A 22,348-nucleotide genomic window follows, 5' to 3' on the forward strand; every position below is an offset into this window, starting at 1 on the left:
TCATCTATTTGATTAGAGCACATGATTCAGGATTTATCACTATGTAGCCTGCTTCATTAGCGTTATTAAATGCTAAACAACAGCAAAGAACATTTAAAAAACAAAAAAAACAAAAACACACTTGAGTTAGCAGCTACACACTTTACTGTCTTTACTGTCTCTGTCATCCACCACCCTGACCAGTCAACATCTCCACATATCAACATATCAAAAACTAGTGAACATATTATCGATTAGTTTGTCCAACCCCTGCTATAGAGTACAAAGACATGTCTTTCTGACAGTTTTGTTTTTTATAATGAAGTTATAGAGGACAGTAGTTACAGCTGGAGTATAGATGTTTTATTACATAACCATGTCTCTTAGGCAAGGCAGAAAACATATATATTTTAAATTTCCTCAATGGGGGATCAATAAAGGTACATCTTATGTTATATTTTGCTGTACTATTTGTAGTCTGACACTGTGTTTTGTTTTCTAGGAACCGTCTTTGTAATATATGAGCTGGTCAAGGCATCGCTCCCTCACAAAAAGGAATAAAAACTCCTGGAATTATTTCTGCCAAAATGGCCTTGTACATGTTTTAAGGAGTTTAAATGCTGTATATTTATTCACTTTCATAATGGGACCAATCTACATGTATGTAGCTCTGGACAATAAAATCTACTTCCCATGAATTCTGCCTCTCTTTGAAGTGCTTTCTACTCTGTTAATAATCATTAAAGCATACTGTATAATTTTCTTCTGTTTGCTTAAACAACACTCCACCTTATTTGTAAACCCAGTATTACATTCTCAGTTCCTAGGAAATTTAGTGCTTTCCAGCTACCAGTTTCAGCAGAGAAATTGCCAAAAATATAAAAAATATATTTGTTTAATAACTTTAAGACACTTGACAACTTGCAAACCCTTGCAATGAAGTTTTTATTATATACTGGCCAACAGTACACATAACTGCCCAGAATGAAGTAAGGGAATACAGTCTGGGATAACCGCTTAATGAGAAGAACTCACATATCTTTGCTGAATTTTATAAAGTTTTCCTTATATCTGAAGTAAAAAAGGAATATGGTGGTGCTTGAAACCCTTAGAATTTTCTGTATCTCTGCATAAATATGTAGAAATACAGAAACATCATCAGCTTTTCACACAAGTCCTAAAAGAAGATGAGAACCCAGTTAAACAAATGAGACTAAAATATTACACTTAGCCATTTATTTACTGAGGAAAATGATCCAATATTACATATCTGTGAGTGGCAAAAGTATGTGTATTTTTTCTTTCAGTATCTGGTGTGATCCCCTTATGCAGCAATTACTGCAACTAAACATTTCCGGTAACTATTGACCAGTCCTGTACATTGGCTTGGAGGAATTTAATTCCATTCCTCAGTACAGAACATCTTCAACTCTGGGATGTTGGTGGGTTTCCTCACATGAACTGCTTGCTTCAAGTCCTTCCACAACAATCCTATTGGATTAAGGTCAGGTCTTTGACTTGGCCATTCCAAAACATTAACCTTATTCTTCTTTAACCAATTTTCGTTGAAAATTTGTGTGCTCAGGGTCATTGTCTTGCTTCATGACCCACTTTCTCTTGAGATTCAGTTCTTGAACAGAAGGGCAGAAGTGTTCTTTTTGGAGAGCAGTGGCTTTCTCCTTGCAACCCTGCCATACACACCACTGATGTTCAGTGTTCTCCTGATGGTGGACTCCCGAATATTAACATTAGCCAATGTGAGAGAGGCCTTCAGTTGCTTAGAAGTTACCCTGGGTTCCTTTGTAACCTTGTGGACTATTACATGTCTTGCTCTTAGTGTGAACTTTGTTGCTCGACCACTCCTGGGGAGGGGAACAATGGTCTTGAATTTCCTCCATCTGTCTGACTGTGGATTGGTTCAAACTCTATAGAGATGGTTTTGTAACCTTTTCCAGCCCGTTAACCATCAACAACTCCTCAAAAATCTCCTTTGCTCATGAAATGATACACTTCCACAAACAAGATCAGACTCTGATAGATCCCTGTTCTTTAAATAAAACAGGATGCTCACTCACACCTGATTGTCATCTCATTAATTGAAAACACCCAACTCCACTATGTAATATTGGATCATTTTCCTCAATAAATAAATGGCCAAGTATAATATTTTTGTCTCATTTGTTTAACTGGGTTCTCTTTGTCTACTTTTAAGACTTGTGTCAAAATCTGATGATGTTTTATGTTGTGGGACTGCCCTTGACGTACAAAACAGAAAATGTGGTTCTGGGTCAAAGTGATAGAACAGATCATATATCAAGTTCTCTGTGAAATGTAGTAAATAAGTATCAACAACCAGGATGTTGTTTCTTGTCCTTATATGTCTGAACTGCAAACACGGCCTGTAGATCACAGAAGCTAAGAGAAAAGGAAAAAGAACAATAAGTTTTTGTGCTGTCCTGAACACTTGAGTTTTGAGGAGAAACAACTGCTGAACAGCCGCCAACTCTATGGCATGTATTCCATAAGGTGTTGGAAACTTTCCTTTATAATTCTGGCCATGACCAATAACCATGTCACGGTCACTGAGCTTGGGTTTCACTCCTGTCTGTCAAGAACAGAAATCTGAGGCTACAGTGAGTCCAGCCTAAGAGAAACTGGACTGTTGAAGATTGAAAAAACCTTATGCAGTCTGATAAATCTCAATTTCTGCTGCAGCAGGCAGATGGTTGTGCCAACAGTGTGAATCATGGACCCAGTTAACAGTTCAGGCTGGTGATGTTGGTGTAATGGTGTGGGGAATGTATTCTTGGCACACACACTTAATGAGTATTGTTATCCCTTTATGGGCACATACCTGCTTCTTCCATCATGGCAATGAGCCATGATACAAAGTCACAATGGTCTCTCCAGCCACCAGAATCCAATCATGTGGCGGAATGAGAACTTTGTGCTGACAAATCTGCCTGCAGCAATTATGTTAAGCAATAATATCCACATGGACCATTTTACATGTATTTATAAGTAACCATAATATACATCATAATAATATTACTACACAGAAGTACAAATAGCAAAGTTTATTATATCTTGAGACCAGAATAACTCTGGAGCCACTTTGGGAAAATTTCCTTATTAAGATTAATTATTAGTTAATCTTATTTAAAAAAGTCACTTGCAAAAAAGAAAAGCATTTGAGGCATATAAATGAGAATTTTTATTATTATGGCTTTTCTCAGTTTTATTACTTACTTTTAGCCTGTAGATCAATTATGAGAAACTAAGTCACGATTTAAAGAGATGTTCTTGTTATTATACCTTAGTAAATTGTATTTCGAAACAAGCATGCAGTAATCCCATTAGGCCAATGGCAATCACAGTACCTGTTTGTTATAATAACTGCATACCATGCAAAGCTGAAAAATAATAAAACTAATAAAAAGATACTTCCTCCTCCACAAAGTCCTGCATTCACAAACACACAAGCACTTAAGAGTTTAGGACAAATCACAAAATAATAATAATTCGGCTAATAGTAGTTCCACTGAGTAGCGTTCATTAAAAAAAAGCAGCAGCAACCACAACAACATCAGAAAAGCATGTTGTTTTGAATGGTATACATAGATAATGTGTCAAAGAGGATTTTCTCATTTTATAGTGCAGAACCATTGAACTAGCCTGATAATTAGCAGTCAGGTGTGACATATATACATAAATCAACACATTTATCTAAAGACTGACAAAGACCAGAGAAACACTGAACACATTTACATCTAGTTATATGTCACAGATAACATGCCAAACCTATGATCTGTTTTATTGCACAATCATATGAATATTACATTTGTAAAATAACTTGCTGCTCAGGGTAATTTCTTGTTGTTGAAAATGCTCCTGCCCTCTTGTTCTCATGCCAAATGAGAGCAAACTACAGACAGGTGACATTTTTAAGAGACTTTTAAGAGTAAGTGGGTATAAAAATGTCTTCTAGTGACTAAATGTTGAATATACGATTATTTGGGCTTCAGAACATTACAAAACAACTATCACTAGAAGTGCGAAGATCGCTATGGAGGCCATTTTGTGAATCCAAGTGATTACTGGACATTTTAAGTGTGTTGCTAATTAGCTATTGTATGACAGTTAAATAATAATAAAAAAAAAATGCTCAAAACGCACTAAAGTTGAATTCCAAATGCTTTAACACTACATAGATTAGTGTATTTTATAGGATAGGGAATACAGTATGAACTACACGCTTTATAGCGCATATCTAATACGTACTTTATTTAATAACGAATCATTGAGGCGTGGTTCACGGCACGGCCGCTAGGGGGCGACGTCCACAAATAAATATAAACCAGGATAACGTTACACAATATCCAGCGGTAAAGACAAGAAGCACAACAGATCCAGATATAACTGACTATTTATACACCTGAAATTACAGTATTTTTTCCCAAATAGACTACTGATATGGGATTTTGAAAGAAAGTAATGTTTACATATCTACCACAAGCACCTGAAGTCAAAAATATTGTTTTAAATAGGTAGCCTATCTTGGTAAAATAAAGTCATAAACTTTATGATCATAAAGGTTCTATTTATTTGTCTATTTGTTTGTGTACTTGCTTGCTTAATGATACTTATTTATTAGTTAATTGCCACAAGGTATGTACCAACACCACCTAAAATAAGCCCTGAACACCAAGGTCTGAAAAAAATGTTGATGTGTTACTCATGTATCATGTGACACAAATATCATGTGACATGATATTTCATTATTTTTATGTAATAATTGCTTATTTCCAGATATTATGTACTTATTTCAGCTTAATAACTTAATAATTATTATTTTGGCATATCCATAGTATCTAGTTATTTCAATTTAGCACCACACAACCTATCTATCTATCTATCTATCTATCTATCTATCTATCTATCTATCTATCTATCTATCTATCTATCAAATAACTTAACTTTAAAAAAAAAAAAAAAAAAAACTACCATGACGTCAGGGCTTCCGTATTCTCTGAACACAGAGGTTAAGGAATGTGTTTTTTTTTCTTTTTTCTTTTGAATGACTAAGTCTTGTTTAATATCTATGCGAGTCTTTGAATGTAACTTGAACTTTCTTGTGAGTGTGTGTGTGCGCATGTGTATGCATGTGTGTGTAAAACCCCAGCCTTCATTCCTGAGCTCCTCTAACGGATGAGCTCCATCCCCATCAAAGGAGTGTGCAGAAGTTTCCAGCAGGGTGAATTCCTCCCAGCAGCTCTCATGATGAGGATGGTGCCGTAAGAGTTTTTTTTTTTTTTTTTTTTTTACACACTCAATATCACCGCCCCCCCTGTTAAGTAGAAGCCCGAGGACAGACCTGGCCCCATTTGGAGAGCGGACCTTCCTCCTCCTTCTCCTCCCTCTCCTCCTCAGGCTCCATCACTTCGGCTGTCTGTGTGCAATCAAGTCCAAAGTAAACCAGGACAGACGGGACACCAGACCTCTCCACTCTCTTCCTCTTCTGTTTGTGTGATATATCAGTCTTTTCTTTTGGACACTATCTGGAATTGAACGGTGAGTTCAAATTATGGCACTAATGCTCATTTATCATTATTATTATTATAATTATTATAATAATAATTATTATTTTAAAAGAACATCTTATTAAGCCCCCAAATTACAAAACTCTCTGTGAATTACTAACTGAAGTCTTTTCTTTTTTTTTTTAAGTAGAAAGAATCATAGTTCATTCTTGATATTGCATTTATTTATGCTGTTAAGATAAGATAAGATAAGATAAGATAAGATAAGATAAGATAAGATAAACTTTATTGACCCCACACTGGGGAAATTCCCTTGTCACAGTTTTACATTGTTGTGTAAAAAAATAAAAAATTGCGATAAAATAGAAAAAGAAAGTGCAATTTGTTTTTATTTGTGAACCTTATATTTGTGAATTGCCTCAGAGAGCTCAGAGAGCTTAAAAAAATAATGACTTTTTTTATTGATTAATTATTGGGTATTGATTTCTGAGAGTCTGTGTGCACTTTGCCTACTCAACTAAAGATTAATGAGAGTTAAAGTGTGCTTAAGAGCATAAATGGGATGGTGCCGTGTTCAGCAGGAGGCGCTCTGTATCTGTGATCAAAGCTCTATGATTTTCGGGCAGTTTTTTTTTGTGTGTGCCTGGCTTATTGTGGAGACTTGGTGAAGTTGCACCTTGATATAATAAAAAGGAATTCCCATTACATGTTGTAATGCAAACATACTGTTCCAAGCGAAGACAAAATGCCTTATAGCTTATAACTTATGTCTTATGTCTACACTACACAAATTTTTAAGTTTAACACTTTTTTTTAGGGCACACAAGAGTTTTGATGTGTAAAACAAATCTTTTGAAAGAAATTTACTGATCCAACTACATGCTTATATCACACCTTAAGTAATAGGTTAACTCCAGAACTTAAGAGAGAATATTAGGCGTACAGCCTTGCACTACCTTGATTTTAAAATACAGTATTTCATTTGATTTTATGATGTCGGTCATAGTTTTGATTATTTTTTTTCAGAATTGTAGTGACTTCATTGTAGTTTATTATAGCTATTTACTTTAAATGGTTTAATTAGTTAATTGATTTTTTTTAAGACCTGATAATTAAGACTCAAAATGAAAATGCACCTCATAAATAAAGATTAGTAGATATCATTTTATTTCAAATAATATGAAGAATTGAAGAATTGTTGTACAAAACGGAGGTCTTTCCTCCATCCACCCCAGTGGTTAGCACGTTTGTTTCGCACCTCTGCGGTTGGGGGTTCGATTCCTGCCTCTGCCATGTGTCTGCGGAGTTTGTTCTTCCTGTGCTTCGGGGGTTTCCTCTGGGTACTCCAGTTTCCTCCCCCAGTCCAAAGACAAGCATTGTAGGCTGACCGTCATTTCCAAATTGTCCGTACTGTGTGAATGTGTGTACGGTTGTGCCCTTAGATGGGTCAGCACCCCTTCCAGGGTAACCCCCGCCTTGTGCCCCGAGTCCCCTGGAGTAGGCTCAGGCTCCACGCGACCCTGTGTAGGATAAGTGGTACAGAAAATGGATGGATGAATCTATCTTTAATACTGTACCGCTTATCCTAAACAGGGTCACGTGGAGCCTGAGCCTACTCCAGGGGACTCGGGGCACAAGGCGGGGGTTACCCTGGAGGGGGACAGATAGATGAATCTATCTGTAATACTGTATGTGGTTATGTAGGAAAAAGTGTGTGTGAGTTTGAATTGTGGAATGTAGAGTGTAACACTGGGCTCATTTCTTAGGTCCATTCATGCTCTGCTGAGCCAGACACGGAGTGAAAATGAAGAGAAGGCTGTGTTTGGCAGCGTCTGCCTTCATGGCAGTGGCAATAGTGTCATGTGTGAGGGCTCAGAGTGAAGGTAAAGACAACTGATTCTCTCCTCTGTATTCTCAACTGATTCTCTCCTCTCTCCTCTGATTCTCTCTCTCTCTCTCTCTCTCTCTCTCTCTCTCTCTCTGTCTCTCCTGCCTACCTGCTCATCGCGCTCTCTTTTCCTCTCTTCTCTAACACTCCTCTCTCTGTGATGACTATGATCTCTCTTTTGCTCTAATCTGTGTTTCTCTCCTGTCTTTGACATGTCTATAATATCGCTCTCTCTCTCTCTCTCTCTCTCTCTCTCTCTCTCTCTCTCTCTCTCTCTCTCTCTCTCTCTCACGCACACACACATACACACACTCACCCATTCACTCACTCACTTTTTCTCTCTCGGCCATTACTGTCTATGATCTATGAAATACTGTCTATGACCTATGAAATACTGTCTATGACCTATGAAATACTATCTATGATATATGAAATACTGTCTATGAAACTTTTTTATTTCAGGTATTTTTTTACCAGTCATATTTGCCATATATCTATATATATCTATATCTATCTATCTATCTATCTATCTATCTATCTATCTATCTATCTATCTATATATATATATATATATATATATATATATATATATATATATATATATATATATATATATTTACCTTAAAAAAAAACTTCATCTGAGCATGCATTTGACATGTGGACTATTTGTCTTCTTTTCCATTGCTCCCTTATTTTACCCATCTAAATTTAATTGAGCACGGTTGTTTTTTTTTATTATCAAAGCTCTGATAAAAAGAGCTTCATAGTCCTACTCAAAAGTAAAGGAAAACCTTAGAACTAAAGCAGTGACCCAAGGCGTAATTGCTCTAAGCGGCAGATTAAGTCTGCATGTTGTAACTCTGTGGGCTAACATCGGTCTTAATCTGATCCAAGGAAATGGGCTATACACACCTGGGGCTGCTTTCAATTACATTTCCTTTCTAGTTAAGCAAGCTAAAACAGGCTGTTAATTTAAAATAAATAAGTGGTTTTTATTTTACTTTCCATAATGTTAATGTTACTGGGAACACTAGTGAACTAGAAGAAGGTAACATGGAGTTCACATGACTGTATTTATTTAGAATAATCCAATACAGATGAGGGATGGGGGAGGGGAATTTACAAAATTCTACACTGGTTGTGTTCATCTTTTTGACTGTGTATGTGACTGCATATCAGTTACAAATTGCTTTAAATTAAATTGTAATCAAACATTACCAAGTGGAAATACAACTGATTTAGTGCTAGTATAAAGTTTGAAATTAAATAGTTAGGATGCTCAAGATTGGTCTATGGATAAAAAACAAAACAAAAACAAGAATGTGACAAACCAGATCAGTCCACATAATGATGTGACTTACATTTAAAAAAAAAAATACAACTCATACATATGAGGTTGTTCCCTTTTATTGACATTGAGGGTGATAATTGCTAGATCGGGGTCAAGTTCCTGGACGTTCGTCCTCAACATTCCAACATATCAACATGATCTGCCAGTAAAATGAATGTTCTTCCAGGATTCTGATCCAAGAACATGGCTGAGGATAAGGAAAAAAAAAACTAAATTAACCTTCTTTGACTGACAAGCATGTGTGTCTAGTTCATCCCAATGTTATATTCATCTTAAATAAATCTAGGTTATAAAATACAAAAATACAAATTGTACAAATACCAGACAAGGATCTCCATAACCTGCAGATGAAAGCCATATTCTCACTAAAAGCCTGTGTAACTCAGGGCAGGTAATCCATGTGGTGAAATGCTTTCAAAGTCATCCATAAGGCAGAAAATCAGTGACTGGACTTCATCATTGCAAAAGCATAAAAGTACAAAGTGCACCGTTACTGGTTTACAGTGGAAAACCTAATGGAACATTTTTACTGCTTTCAACTAGACATCCATCCGGAGGCCAAATTTCCAGATTTTATGGAGCAAAAAGACAAAAATACAAGTTTTTTCCAAAACAAATATGTTTTTTTTTTCAAATAGTCTTCACTTTTTGAGTTTCTCAAGTAAACAGAAAAAGTATCTGTTAATAAACAGTAATGTCTGATGTCAGCATGTCAGTGGCAATGTGCTTTATTTTTTATTCAGTTAAGCTCCATATGCTAGAAAGAACTTTTTTTTTTTTTTTTTTTAATTATTATTATAGATGATGGCAATGATTAGAGGAGGAGTCAGATGATCAATGAGAAGGCCCTATTGATGACAATCTCTCTTAATATAGGGGCAAAAACATAGCTGCATGTTCGATGCTGATAAGAGAAATGACCTGTGCATAGAAAAAGATGAGATACAGTATATGTTAGTCTCTAACTGTATTTCTTGAAGGACAAACATGTTAGGTCTATATAATAAACTGGAACTCGGTTTATTGTAATGAAAAAGACATGCCTACTAATTCAGTGTCATTCTGAACGTGATTGTTTTGTAAGAGAATCTAAAAAGTGTGAGTACCACATAGAAGCACAACTGAATGAGACGCTAAAATTGTCCAGTATATATTCCGACAGTCCTATATAACATATACTTCGTACCGATGGGCAACACATTAAAGGAAAAACCAACATTAATTGTTTTAGTAAAGTGTTGGGCTGCCACAAGCCATCATAACAGCTTCAATATGCCTTGACACAGATTCTATAAGTCTATGGAAGTGAACTGAAGCGATGAACACCATTCTTGCCTCAGTTGGTGTTTTGATCATGGTGGTGGAAAGCACCGCCTAAAACATCACTCCAGAATCTCCCATAGGTGGTTCGATTGGTTTGAAATCTGAGGACTGTGAAGGCCATCGCATACAATATGAGTTACATCCTGTGCTATGCATGGGGGTGGAGTCATCCTGGAAGAGAACACTCCCATCAGGATAGAAATGTTTCATCAGAGGATAAAGGTCAGAAGAACTGGATTGCAGAAGTATTGATTTGCAGTGACACTTCTATCAAAAGGAACATTTGGACCTAAACCATGCTAGCAAATTCAACGGCATCAAAGCCTCGGCACTTTTGCATGTTTCTTCACTCATTTATTCAGATTTGTACTTCAATTTGTTACCTGTCTATAAATATATTCATATATTAAATATTCTAAAATAATAAGCTAGACAGTACATATGACGTGCCATAGAGAAGTGCGACTGTGTTAATGACCAGCAAAAAGTTAGGATTGGGTCGGACCCAAATGGGACCAGAAATGGAAGCCATCATCAAAGTTGAATTGGTCAACCAGGTTGGTGGATCTTATTTTTAACGTCCCTACCCTGGTCAAGCTTTGGCTCTGGTCACTGTCTGATCAGAGCTATTGCTTCACAAAATATTTTATTGGGATATCCTTAACATACGCACATCTCACACACTTTTTCAACTGCCAAATGTACCATATAGAGATCACCTGCATCATACATCACACATTCAAGGATATCACTTTAAAATATTTCTCAATATATTCTCTCCGTGTAGTTCGTCTTGTACATGGAAGTTTCAAGTTGTAGCATACAACTTTTCATGTACATGTGCATTGGGCAGATGTGACATCAGTCTGCCCAATGTGACCAACCCGATGTTTCTTTTTGTTGTTTGTTTCTGTTTGTTTCACTTGTCCTATTTCAGTTTTGTGCAAATCACCTCATGTGCATCCTCATTTAAGTTGCTCTAATGTCGAAAAGAATGTACACAAGCGTCACCACTGACACTGTGTATTCTTTTAAGAGGTTTGCAATGGATTGTCATTCTAGTCAAGTCTGTATGCAGTGTAGAATGAAATGTGTGTGTTTTTTTAACATATGCACTGTGATATGACATTGCTCCATTGTACAATCAACATTCAAAATAAATTTTTTTGGACAAAGTTCTGCAGCAGTTCACCACAGTGAGTCCAGCTGTGTTGGACTGACTGCTGCGACCGCATGTGAAAAAAATCTGGCACTCTAACGGTCTCTGTGGATCACTTGTTTTTTTGCTGTGTGTTTTTGCTTGAGTAGTCTGCAGCCTTTCGGCCAGACTGCTCAAACAGATGTCATTTTAATCTAAAATGGCGTTATCTCTTGTTGTTCTTGTTGTTTTTTCTTGTGCTGCCGTCACTCCTCCTTCCCCAACAATGAACGTGCTAACTTCAGACATGAAGTGTTGATCGTTGGGGTCCCGTCCGTGCACTTGCTATGTGTTCTTTTAAATTATACCATTAAATAGGAAATCGCTTTTGGCATTCACTTGATCTACTTCTTCTCTTTGCAGTGATGCCACCGTCGGATTTGAGATTTAAAATTTTAAACGAGCACACAGTAGAAATGACATGGAAATTGCCCCGGTCAAGAATAGAGGGCTTCAGAATACAAGTGTCATCAGGTACAGGTGGGTAGTCTTATTAAAGGCCCATTATATTTTGCTTCCTTTTGAACAACTCTTAGAATTTCAGGCAATGCAGATTAATAAATAAATGGTAACAGGGATAAACATTTCTATGCTAGTAACTGTAAGGTTGTGTGTTCAAGTCCCAAGACTGCTAGAAAGCTAATGTTGGGCACTTAAACAAGACCCTAACCCTCAGATCTTCTCTCAGACTGTATTGCACCTAATTGTCTACCAAATGTCTATCAGAACAACATATGGAATGTATGATGGACAGTAAAACATCTAATAGAACATAAAGGAAAGCAAGCTTGTATATTAATACTAGTTTATAGTATACAAATGAAATGGCATGCCATCCAAGTTTACAATTAGCACAACCTTTTATATGTTGTTTGTTCTGCTTTCCTCGCTGTAGATGAGCCTGTTAAAGAGTTTACACTTCCTGCCTCTGCCAAAAAGACCTCCATCAGAGACTTAACCACTGATGTAGATTATGAAGTAACAATATCTTCATATGCTGGATCACAAGAGAGTATACCCCTCTCTGGACAGATAACAAGTAAGACATGTGCTGTTTAACCGTGTTGGGTTAACTGGGTTGGGTTCTTTATATTACTTTAGAGGAATAATTAAATTTTTTTCCTGTAGTTCAATCGAGTGGGTCTGAAGGAGGTCCCAGAAGACCACAGGTTTCAGATTCAATCAGTAAGTAAACCTCAATCCCCGTTTCTCACTCATTCATTATCTCTCAATCCCTTGGTGTTTTTTTTTTTTTCCACTGTGTGCTCATATTTTTTCATAAATGCCCCATTGTGTTTTACTTTATGAGTCCAGACATCATTTAGCTTGTTGCTCCAGCATGAAAGAGTCAGTGGGTGCATATTTCTGTGCAGCTGTACGTGGCCCCTCATACCCAACCTGATTAAAACAAGGCCCTAAAAACGCTGAGAGAAGTGGAAAGCTTACAGCGGCTCACTTTACAAGAGCCTCGTGGCCTCCTCCGCCTCCTCTTTCGGCAGAACGCTAATGACTTTTTCTGCTTTAAGCATGGGTGAAGGAGCTTCCTCGCCAGCTGATCAGGCAGCTTAATGTAGCTCAGAAGCAAACTGATTAAATGCTGAGGGATCTTCTACATATGTCTGGTGCTATTAGGTGGATTAGTTGGCAGTGAAGTCAGTGAAGTTCATGAATAATTAGTCTTTTACTTAATTACTGCATTGCATGGAAGTGACATGCGCACATTTGTTATCTGAGTGCTGTACGGCTTGAAATACAAACAAAGGAAGTAATGGACTTCCTGTAGTAGCCACACAATCGGTGCATTGTAGGCCTGAAATGCTTTTATTTGCTCATCATTAGCTGAAAGTAAATAATGGCAAATGCGGTACCTTTTATAGTGACACCTTTCAGACACCTTTTCCAATTGTTATTGTTAAATATAGCCAGTATTAGATCAGTATTGGGTTTCAACTAATATTCACAGGCCTCTATTAGCCTCAAATTCCCCAAATAACATAAACAAACTGTGTCACATTTATCAAGTCTGCCTGAGTTTGTACAGTATCTACATTGATCCTATAAACTGCTCCATTGCCTTTTTGTTCACCAGAATGCTCAGCCAGTGCAGTTGCTGATCTGGTCTTCCTGGTTGATGGTTCCTGGACTGTGGGGCACGAGAATTTTAACCATGTCCGCAGCTTCATGTCAGCCATGGCCGGAGCTTTTGACATTGGAGAGGACAAGAGCAGAGTGGCAGTGGTTCAGTATAGCACGGATGCAAGGACTGAGTTCACTCTAAACCAGTATCTAAGACGCCCTGAGCTGCTCCGCGCCATCAACAACCTGCCCTATAAAGGAGGAGACATCATGACAGGTGTTTAGGATAAACAAATAACACAACACAACACATACTCATAGTTATGCATGTGAGCTTCAGTTACAGTCTGAATAGCTGCTAGGTCCATGAACGTGAAGGTTGAGTCAGTCAGCTAGAAATAAAAGGTAGTATTTTGGTTGTTGATCTCTGTTTTATAAACTTACCTGGAATTTAAGAACTTATTGTAATTGTATATATATATATATATATATATATATATATATATATATATATATATATATATATATATATATATATATATAATCTTTATCAAATGATAATATCTCAAAAATTAATCAAAAGGTAATTTCTCACTAAACTGTAGATCTAGTAGTAGTAATACAGAACAACTGGACTTTTTGTTTAAACATATGTTTCACTATTCATCCAAGAGGGCTTATCATGTTTTCAACAGTTCTAAACAAAATGTCCTCCTTTTCTTCCTCCTCCTTCTTTTTTTTCTATTTTATAAATTAAGATTGATGCCTGAGTTCCCAGTTGTCTTCAGCCCAGGGCAGGGATGTACAATAATCAAGTGCGATTAAGTTATTCTAGCAAGAATGGACACTGGGAATCCAAAAGATGTAAAAAATCTTGGATTGAGTGATGTAGGCATAAAGGATTGAGCATAAAGGACTGTTTTGAGAAACAGAACCAACTAAATTCATTTGAAAATATCATTGGTGGGTACAATAAAAATGAGTGAGTGGAATTAAAAAGAACAATCCCATGTACAATTGAGGCCAATTATGAAATCAACACACAACATGCTGACAGTGCTGGCATTTCTACAGAAGCTTTGTGTATTCTCCAGTGTTTCTGTGGGCATAAGTTTCATAAAAAAAAAGATTTAGGCCACAACAACTTTGCATTTAAATCCAAATATAGATATGAATATTTGGAGCACTAAACAGATTATTGACACATTATATACTTGTGTTACACCCCTAGATTCCGATATCCTATCATATCTTCATTCCAACCAAGTCAGAGCCACACCTGAGTCCAGCTGTTGAGATGTATATGTTAAGTTTCTAATTGTTTGAAATGAAAACCTTCAGCCAAAACTTGTGGATTTAGACTTGCTATTGTAAAACTGTAGGAAAAATCGTAGTTTGTGCATTGGTTGCTTTCGTCTTTTGTATACAGACCAATTCTCATCTTTAGCTCTGGTAGATCTCATACAGTGTCTTAGGTTCTATTAAAAAAAACAACAACACTTTTTAAACATATGTTCTAAGTCCTTATATACATTTGACTGTAGTATTTTGAAAAGGGCTGTAATACAGAACATCTTAAAGTGCATACAGCTGGCACAGTGGTAATAAGTCTATGGATAGAGACAATTATAGAGACTAGGCTAAGGGTCTGTACAACTGCTTGTATCATAAACAAAAACTAACACATTCAAAACCTAATTATGTCTAAAAGGGTTAATGTCACAAGGCTTAATTTGACCAGATTTGGTCAGATCACACATTTTAGAAATACACACACACACACACACACACACACACACACACACACACACACACACACACACACACACACATACACACACTCACAGACCCACATATGTTTATACACGTACAGGATGTGTAGTGCAAAAGTAAATCAGCACTGTGCTGTTTATATGGACGTCAGAGGTCTCCCAGCTAAACCCTCAGGCACTCTATGCCAAAATCCACTAGCAAAGCAGCAACATGCCTGCAACCACAATTTTAATTCTTTTTTCTGATAGTTCATTAATAATGACATGGAAGTGAATAGCGAGGTGCATTTCAAAGAGAAGTTCTTCCAAGGTGAATGCTTAATATTATTTTATTTGCTGGCATTGTGCAGGTGAAGCCTTGGACCATGTGCTGAAAAATATTTTCACGGAAACTGCCGGAGCCAGAAAAGGATTCCCCAGAGTTGCTGTGGTCATCACAGGTGGACAGTCGCGAGACTCAGTTGAGGACTATGCTAAAAAACTGAGAAACAATGGCGTTGAGATCTTCACCCTGGGTATGTGGGAGTCTGATGCTGTCTCTCAAACATGAAATGCTTTATTTTTATGGTATAAGGTTTCAGAGGTGGGGCCGAGGGATTTCTACCCTTTCCATACTCATACTTCAATCATCCTGCAGTGAACGATGGAAAAAAATCCCTCAAGGATTCAGAGTCTAATCAGATGAGTTTTGCAGACGCTGTCTTTGGCACTATCATAGTTTCCTACTTGTGGAAGAAAAATAAGCTGCTTTTAAATGTTTTCCACTGACCTGACCTCCAAGTCCTTATTTCAAAAGCTCACTGTTAATTCAGCTGGATTGCTTTAAAAGTGGGGACACAATAAGCGGCTCCTACTTTTCACATGTTTATAGTGTATAGTGTGAGGAATTCTTAAAGAACGGGTATCAGACGCGTTTGATTGTTTTTACATGTAGCTATCAAGTTTAAGAGACATTTTGGAGTTGCAGGTGTCGACTTAAGCAGAAATGAGTTAGTCTTTGGTAAGATTGCAGTTCTATATATTTTAACATGTATACTTATTTCTCTTTTCTCTGCAAATCAGGCATCAATGAGGCAGATGAAGAAGAGCTGAAACAAATGGCATCCACGCCATACAGCACTCACGTGTATCCCATCTCTAGCTTTGAACTGATCAAGACAGTGGAGAAGGACATCATTGCACATGTGTGTGCTGGAGTTGAGGACCAGTTGAGCTCTTTGGCCAGTGGCGAGGAAGGTAAAAAACAGCAAACAAAAGAGCATGTAAACAAATGAATACGGTCACAACATGCTACCATATATTTTAATATTCTGTATAGTATATCGGGGTATATACATGTCCACTTACACTGGCCCAAATTCAGTGCTTAGAATTACACAATAAGCTACGGTAAGCATCTCAAGTCTGTCTTTTTTTGTTACACCAACCATTGAAAACATTGCCTTTTTTGGGAGGAAGTGATCTACAAAACATTAGCATTACAAATGGTTTCCCTACCATCGTATGGTGAAGTGTGTTCTGGCTAAACATTTCATGCTTCTTCTCTAAAGGCCTTTTATAATATGTAGCTTAATGCATACCCATTATTTAAAGACTGCTGAATGGATCCTTGCATCTTGTTGTAGTGGTCGAACCTGCCTCGAACCTGCACGTCAAGGAGGTGGCATCGAAATCAATGAGGATGACATGGGATGCCTCTCTGGGTGAAGTAACCGGCTATAAGATACAGCTGGTGCCTATGATAGTGGGAAGCAAGCGGCAGGAGCTTTATGTCGGTCCCACTCAGACCAGTGTGAACGTGAGGGACCTTTCTCCAGACACTGAGTATGAAATCAGCTTATTTGCCCTGAAAGGACTAACACCCAGTGAGCCAGTCACTGCCATGCAGAAGACCGAACCTCTCAAAATATCATTGGGTAAATAGGAATATGCAGTTATAATCAATTTACCATTAGCTAACTACTGTTCTGTTTGAGTCCGAATGAACCATCCTGAATTTTTTACTAAATAAAAATTTTAATGGCATGTTTTTGTATCCATCAAAAGGGCTTCTGAGGCTTAGGCTCCATCAATATTGTTTATATTGCTAACAGTTGAAATGAAAACAAGATATACAGGGTATTGGTCAAGGTGTTCCAACTAAAATGCTCTTAATCCACTAAACTGAAAATTTTCCTTCTAGAATGTTCCCTTGGAGTGGATGTTCAGGCTGATGTTGTCCTTCTGGTTGATGGCTCGTACAGTATAGGGCTGGCCAACTTTGCAAAAGTGAGAGCTTTTCTGGAATACCTGGTCAAGTCCTTTGACATCGGTCCACACAAGGTCCAGATCAGTCTTGTGCAGTACAGCAGGGATCCACACACTGAGTTTTACCTGAACACACACCACAATCTGGATGCGGTGATTAAAGCGGTGAAAAGCTTTCCATACAGAGGAGGTTCCACCAACACTGGCAAAGCCATGACCTACGTGAGGGAGAAGATCTTTGTTTCAAATCGAGGAGCTCGCGCCAACGTACCTCGCATGACAATCCTCATCACCGACGGCAAGTCCTCGGATGCCTTTAAAGATCCAGCAACGAGGCTGAGGAACAGTGATGTGGAGATCTTTGCCGTCGGGGTGAAAGATGCTGTTAGGTCGGAGCTGGAAGCCATTGCGAATTCTCCTGCTGAAACCCATGTGTACACTGTGGAGGATTTCGACGCCTTCCAAAGGATCTCCAAAGAACTGACCCAGTCCGTTTGCTTGCGCATTGAGCAGGAACTTCTGAAGATCAAGCAAAGAAGTGAGTAGTCTTTATAAAGCTTTTTACTTCACAATGTTTATTTGATAATGTAATAATGGAGATCTGTAGAGAAACCCTGAAGGGATATTTTAGACTCGTGTGGTGATTTTAGTGTGGTGAGTGTAGAAGTACTCCATGACATCCTTACAAAAGGATCCTTGAGGACCCCATCAAAGATGTTATCTGGCTTATATACATTTACATTTATGACATTTGGCAGATACCCTTAACCAGATCGACTTACAGAAGTGCTTTGAAGTCTCTACCAATAAATTAATTTTGATACTGGTTCACTAGGTCACAGACTAACAATACTATCAATCTAAAAAAACTATGCATTGACGCACAGGGGTGATTTCAGCTAGTGGAAGTATATCTGTGAACTCTGAATGTTCCACCATGATCTTTAAACCCAACAATTATTATATTTTGATAAACATTTATTTAGCATCTTTACTTTATTTATTCCAATAACAATCGTTTTTTTTTTCATTTCATTTGTTGTATGATTGATAGGAATAATCAACAGGTTATTATTATTAAGCATTTTCATTTTACAATCCTATGATGTCAGTTATATTTTGCTGACCAATACTAACATATATGTATGTGACCTGACCACTGAAATGATCCCTGTAATGTAATTTTGAACTCAAATTAACAGCAGCAGGAATAAATTACTCACATGCTTACAATTATAATAAGTATTTCAAAATAAGCCTCATTTACTTTTTTTTTTATTGTTCTTGATCTGATGAACATGTGGCTCACATATGTAAAGACAAGTGGTTGTAGTTTATTGTTGAAAAATCTTATCCATGATGTCTGCACTGCAAGCCCCAAATGTATTTGCACATGCCAGTATATTGTAAACTTTTGGCATAATGTTCTATATTTGTTATATATATTCGATAATAACAGAATGTGTTGAGTGAAGGTTAGATTAGAATGAAGGACATGAAGAACTGAATGAGCTTTCATCTTATGAATTGTGATCATGTTGCAGGTTTGGTATCGCCTAAATCCCTGAGCTTTTCCGAAATAAGTTCCAGAAGTTTCCGAGCCACGTGGACTAGCGATGCTACAGATGTCGAGTTCTACCTAGTCCAGTACAAACCTGCTGAAGATCCTGATGCAGATTATGTCTCCGTCTCAGTACCAGGAGACACCACCACTGCTTTGCTGGTCCACCTCACACCCCTCACCAAGTATAATGTCAACGTCATCGCACAATATGAGAAAGGAGACAGTTTGCCTCTCACTGATTTTGAGACTACACTGGAAGGTCAGTTCATTTCTTTTACTTGTCTTTACTTTGACAAGGGACACAGAATTTTTGAAATGGTATCTTTACAATAGATAGTAGCAACATACTACCTTAAAACCAGTTAATTTTGCTATTATTAATATGTCATTCATATATTCTAGAATAATTTCCACCACCAAACATTTGCCAAAATCTAATTTAAAAGTCTATTATATCATCTAATTCCAAAATAATGCTAATAATTAAAGGATCCACTGTTCAAAACTGTTCAAACACGGTTTTAGCCATTTGTGAAATCTGTGCAAGAAACTAAAACCTATTTGAATGTCTTCTTTACACATTTTTTAATGTTGATTTTAATTTTTTTTTAATCGTAATGCCATCAATCATAATGCCATGGTAATATATAAATTCCAGTGCTAACTCATGTCCACTTCAATACACATAGTTACAACACACCATGTGTTATTGCCTGCAAAGCATTACTCAATAAAAACACATTGAGTTTTTGGACTTACAATGTGGAAAAGTGGAAGAATGATCGTTTGTGAATGATTGATGACTTATAAAGACCCCCTTTTCCCTGCAGATCAAGGAACTGTACGTAACCTCCGTGTTTCTGAGGAGACCACCAACAGTTTCCGTGTGTCATGGGCACCGGCTCCAGGAGCCGTGGTGAGATACAGGTTGACCTATGTTCCAGTCAGAGGTGACAGTGCCACAATGGAGGCCTTTACACAGGGCCCTGAGACCAATATCGTCCTCCAACAGCTCCTCTCACTCACCACTTATAGAGTGAGCGTGGCAGCCGAGTACTCATCGGGGACTGGTGCACAAAGGCAAATCGATGGCACAACTAAAGAGGGTGAGTTGCAATAATGAAGAGGCATATGGGATGTTTATGATGCATATTTTCCCTCCACTCAGTTTGTTTTTAGAGTGTTTGACATCCTGCTATTTAGAAAATTCCAACTCCACACGTGTTATTAAGCTTTCAGAGTGGAAAGTGCTAATATCAGGCAACAGGACTTTCCCTGTGGAAATTTGCACAGTGAGGCTCAATACACACACACACACACACACACACACACACACACACACACACACACACACACACTCACACACACACTCACACACACATACACACACACACACTTTTCTGTTTGCTATGTGAGAGGTTATAGGTGATGGAGCGTTACCCAGGAGATGAGCCTGCATGCTAACCATCTATTGGGGAGGCTGATGGAAATAAACAAAATGATTTCCATTTGCCAAAGCAGTGGAATTCCAGACACTTGTTATCATTGCTCAATGTGGTTAGCGCCTTTGCATGTTCCAGCTGCTCCTATCTGGCTGCTCTGAGTAATGCAGCTGTGATATTTTCAGTGTCTGTTATGGCAGAAGGCAAATCTTATGCAATGAGATTTACTCCAACTCACATTTTGTAATGCGTAGATTTTCTCCATGCTGTGTATGGGATATAAATGTTTTCTTTACTGCGTTATTTTTACATGAAAACGCCTGTAAAAAAACAAAAACAAAAACAGATTTAGGGAGGCATTTGGGAAGGCATTTTATGTAATGATACAGCTAAAATCATTTTCTACCCAGTAAAGACATACACTATCCAATTTATTTATTTATTTATTTATTTATTTACTAGTCTTTAGCTTGACAAATTACAGGATTCACAATAGTTATATGAAGTTTTTGGGGTTGAAAACCTAATATCTGATTAGAAATGTAATATCTGTTAATGCTACCTTTGTAGATGCCCCAGCCTGGCCTTTGTCCCTAACCACTTGCTCTCCTTGTGCTCCAATAGAGCTAGGCCCTCCACGAAACCTACGGGTTTTTGATGAGGGAATATCGTCATTACAATTGGAGTGGGAGCCAGCGCCGGGTCAGGTGCAGCAGTACGTAGTGTCTTATCAGCCAACCGAGGGTGGAGAGACAAAAGAATTGTCAGTGAAGAGAACGTCCACTGTGCTCAAAAACCTGCAGTCTGGCACCGAGTATCAGATTTCTGTCCAAGCTCGCTACTCCTCTGGCCTTGGCCAGCCCCTGGAAGGCACTGGCACCACTCTTGATGGTGAGTAGATAATCTTGATATCCTTGAGTGTGTGCTTTTTGTTTGTGTAAGTCAGGGGTTAGCTAATATAACACATCATATGCAATCAACATACAGTAGGGTCCATAAGCCTTTCTACATAGTGTGTAAGTGTGTAAACTAGCTGCTAGCAGTTTAACCTGTTTACTCTTGGAATACAGTCATCAGCACATATTGATTCCAATGTGCAAGTCAACGTCATGCAATCTGCATCACATTTCACACGGTATAGTTAACATGAGGTGAACCAGTCCAGTATGTCCATCCCAGTGACTTTAGTTTGGGCCACTTACCTTCAAAATAGACTGGGTGCTGCTTATTATATAATTAGCTTTTTTTCTTCATTAAAAATAAGTGCTGCTTATTAGTCAGGCTTCAATGGGCTCAGGTCAATTTCAAGGCCCTGCCCTTATGTGAGCTGAGACTAGGTTGAGAACAGCCATTTAGAGGTGTCATTGAGGTCAAATAATTGTCCTTTGGAGATGGGTGTGTGGCGGTCACAAGAATTTATCTCCTAGATCTGCTCAATATAATATCCAAGAGCAAACATCTTCTTGGGAATCAGTGAACCAAGGCATTGAGATGAAATTTTTTCCTGTTTCTCTTTCTCACATTCTGTGCAAAATACAGTTAAGGATCTGCAGCCAGATTTTGCATGTCAACTAATTCATATTAATTTAAAATTGGATTGGGTCTGCTTATACATTTTCATGACTGTTAAATGGTCTCACAGATAACAGGAACACCTTACCACTTTTTCTTAAAACTACATATTCATGAATTTTAAAAATCACTTATGTAATATATGTATGTAATAATGTAAGATATATGTAATATACAGTTGCAATCAAACTTTTTCAACCCCCACTGCAATTCGGGGTTATTGTCAAAATGTACAGACTTTCAGCTGTTTGCAATGAACAAATCAAACAAAAGCAATTGAAATAGTTCAACATAACAAATGCTTTCCCCAAATTCAACTGAAAATACAACTTATAACGATTTCTCCAGTTTCAAAATAATTCAACCCCTTCATGGCAAGAATCTTTAGTACTTAGT

General features: G+C 37.6%; 2 protein-coding genes across 5 annotated transcripts in view; both read left to right on the top strand.

Moving 5' to 3' along the window:
* LOC108257747 (cytochrome c oxidase subunit 7A2, mitochondrial) overlaps positions 1-677 on the top strand; it is a 5,600-nt gene extending 4,923 nt beyond the window's left edge. Inside the window, exon 4 of the mRNA XM_017455739.2 lies at positions 482-677. Coding sequence (XP_017311228.1) covers positions 482-540 — 59 coding nt within the window. The 3' untranslated portion in view covers positions 541-677. The remainder of the gene's footprint in view (positions 1-481) is intronic.
* A 4,663-nt stretch (positions 678-5,340) lies between these two features.
* The window catches only part of col12a1b (collagen, type XII, alpha 1b), an 83,646-nt gene continuing 66,638 nt past the window's right edge, over positions 5,341-22,348 (top strand). For 3 of the 4 annotated variants that reach the window (XM_017455698.3, XM_017455696.3, XM_017455697.3), the window contains exons 1-13: positions 5,342-5,550; positions 7,286-7,402; positions 11,643-11,759; positions 12,175-12,318; positions 12,408-12,464; positions 13,369-13,632; positions 15,478-15,642; positions 16,190-16,363; positions 16,753-17,043; positions 17,310-17,912; positions 18,919-19,197; positions 19,769-20,044; positions 21,005-21,271. In XM_017455698.3, the coding sequence (XP_017311187.1) occupies positions 7,324-7,402; positions 11,643-11,759; positions 12,175-12,318; positions 12,408-12,464; positions 13,369-13,632; positions 15,478-15,642; positions 16,190-16,363; positions 16,753-17,043; positions 17,310-17,912; positions 18,919-19,197; positions 19,769-20,044; positions 21,005-21,271 (2,716 nt within the window). In that variant the 5' untranslated portion in view covers positions 5,342-5,550; positions 7,286-7,323. Of the gene's footprint in view, positions 5,551-7,285; positions 7,403-11,642; positions 11,760-12,174; positions 12,319-12,407; positions 12,465-13,368; positions 13,633-15,477; positions 15,643-16,189; positions 16,364-16,752; positions 17,044-17,309; positions 17,913-18,918; positions 19,198-19,768; positions 20,045-21,004; positions 21,272-22,348 lie in introns of all 4 variants that reach the window. The other variant, XM_053675552.1, reaches the window with a different exon arrangement.

The sequence above is a fragment of the Ictalurus punctatus genome, chromosome 25 (genome assembly GCF_001660625.3).
Source record: "Ictalurus punctatus breed USDA103 chromosome 25, Coco_2.0, whole genome shotgun sequence".
NCBI lineage: Eukaryota > Metazoa > Chordata > Actinopteri > Siluriformes > Ictaluridae > Ictalurus > Ictalurus punctatus.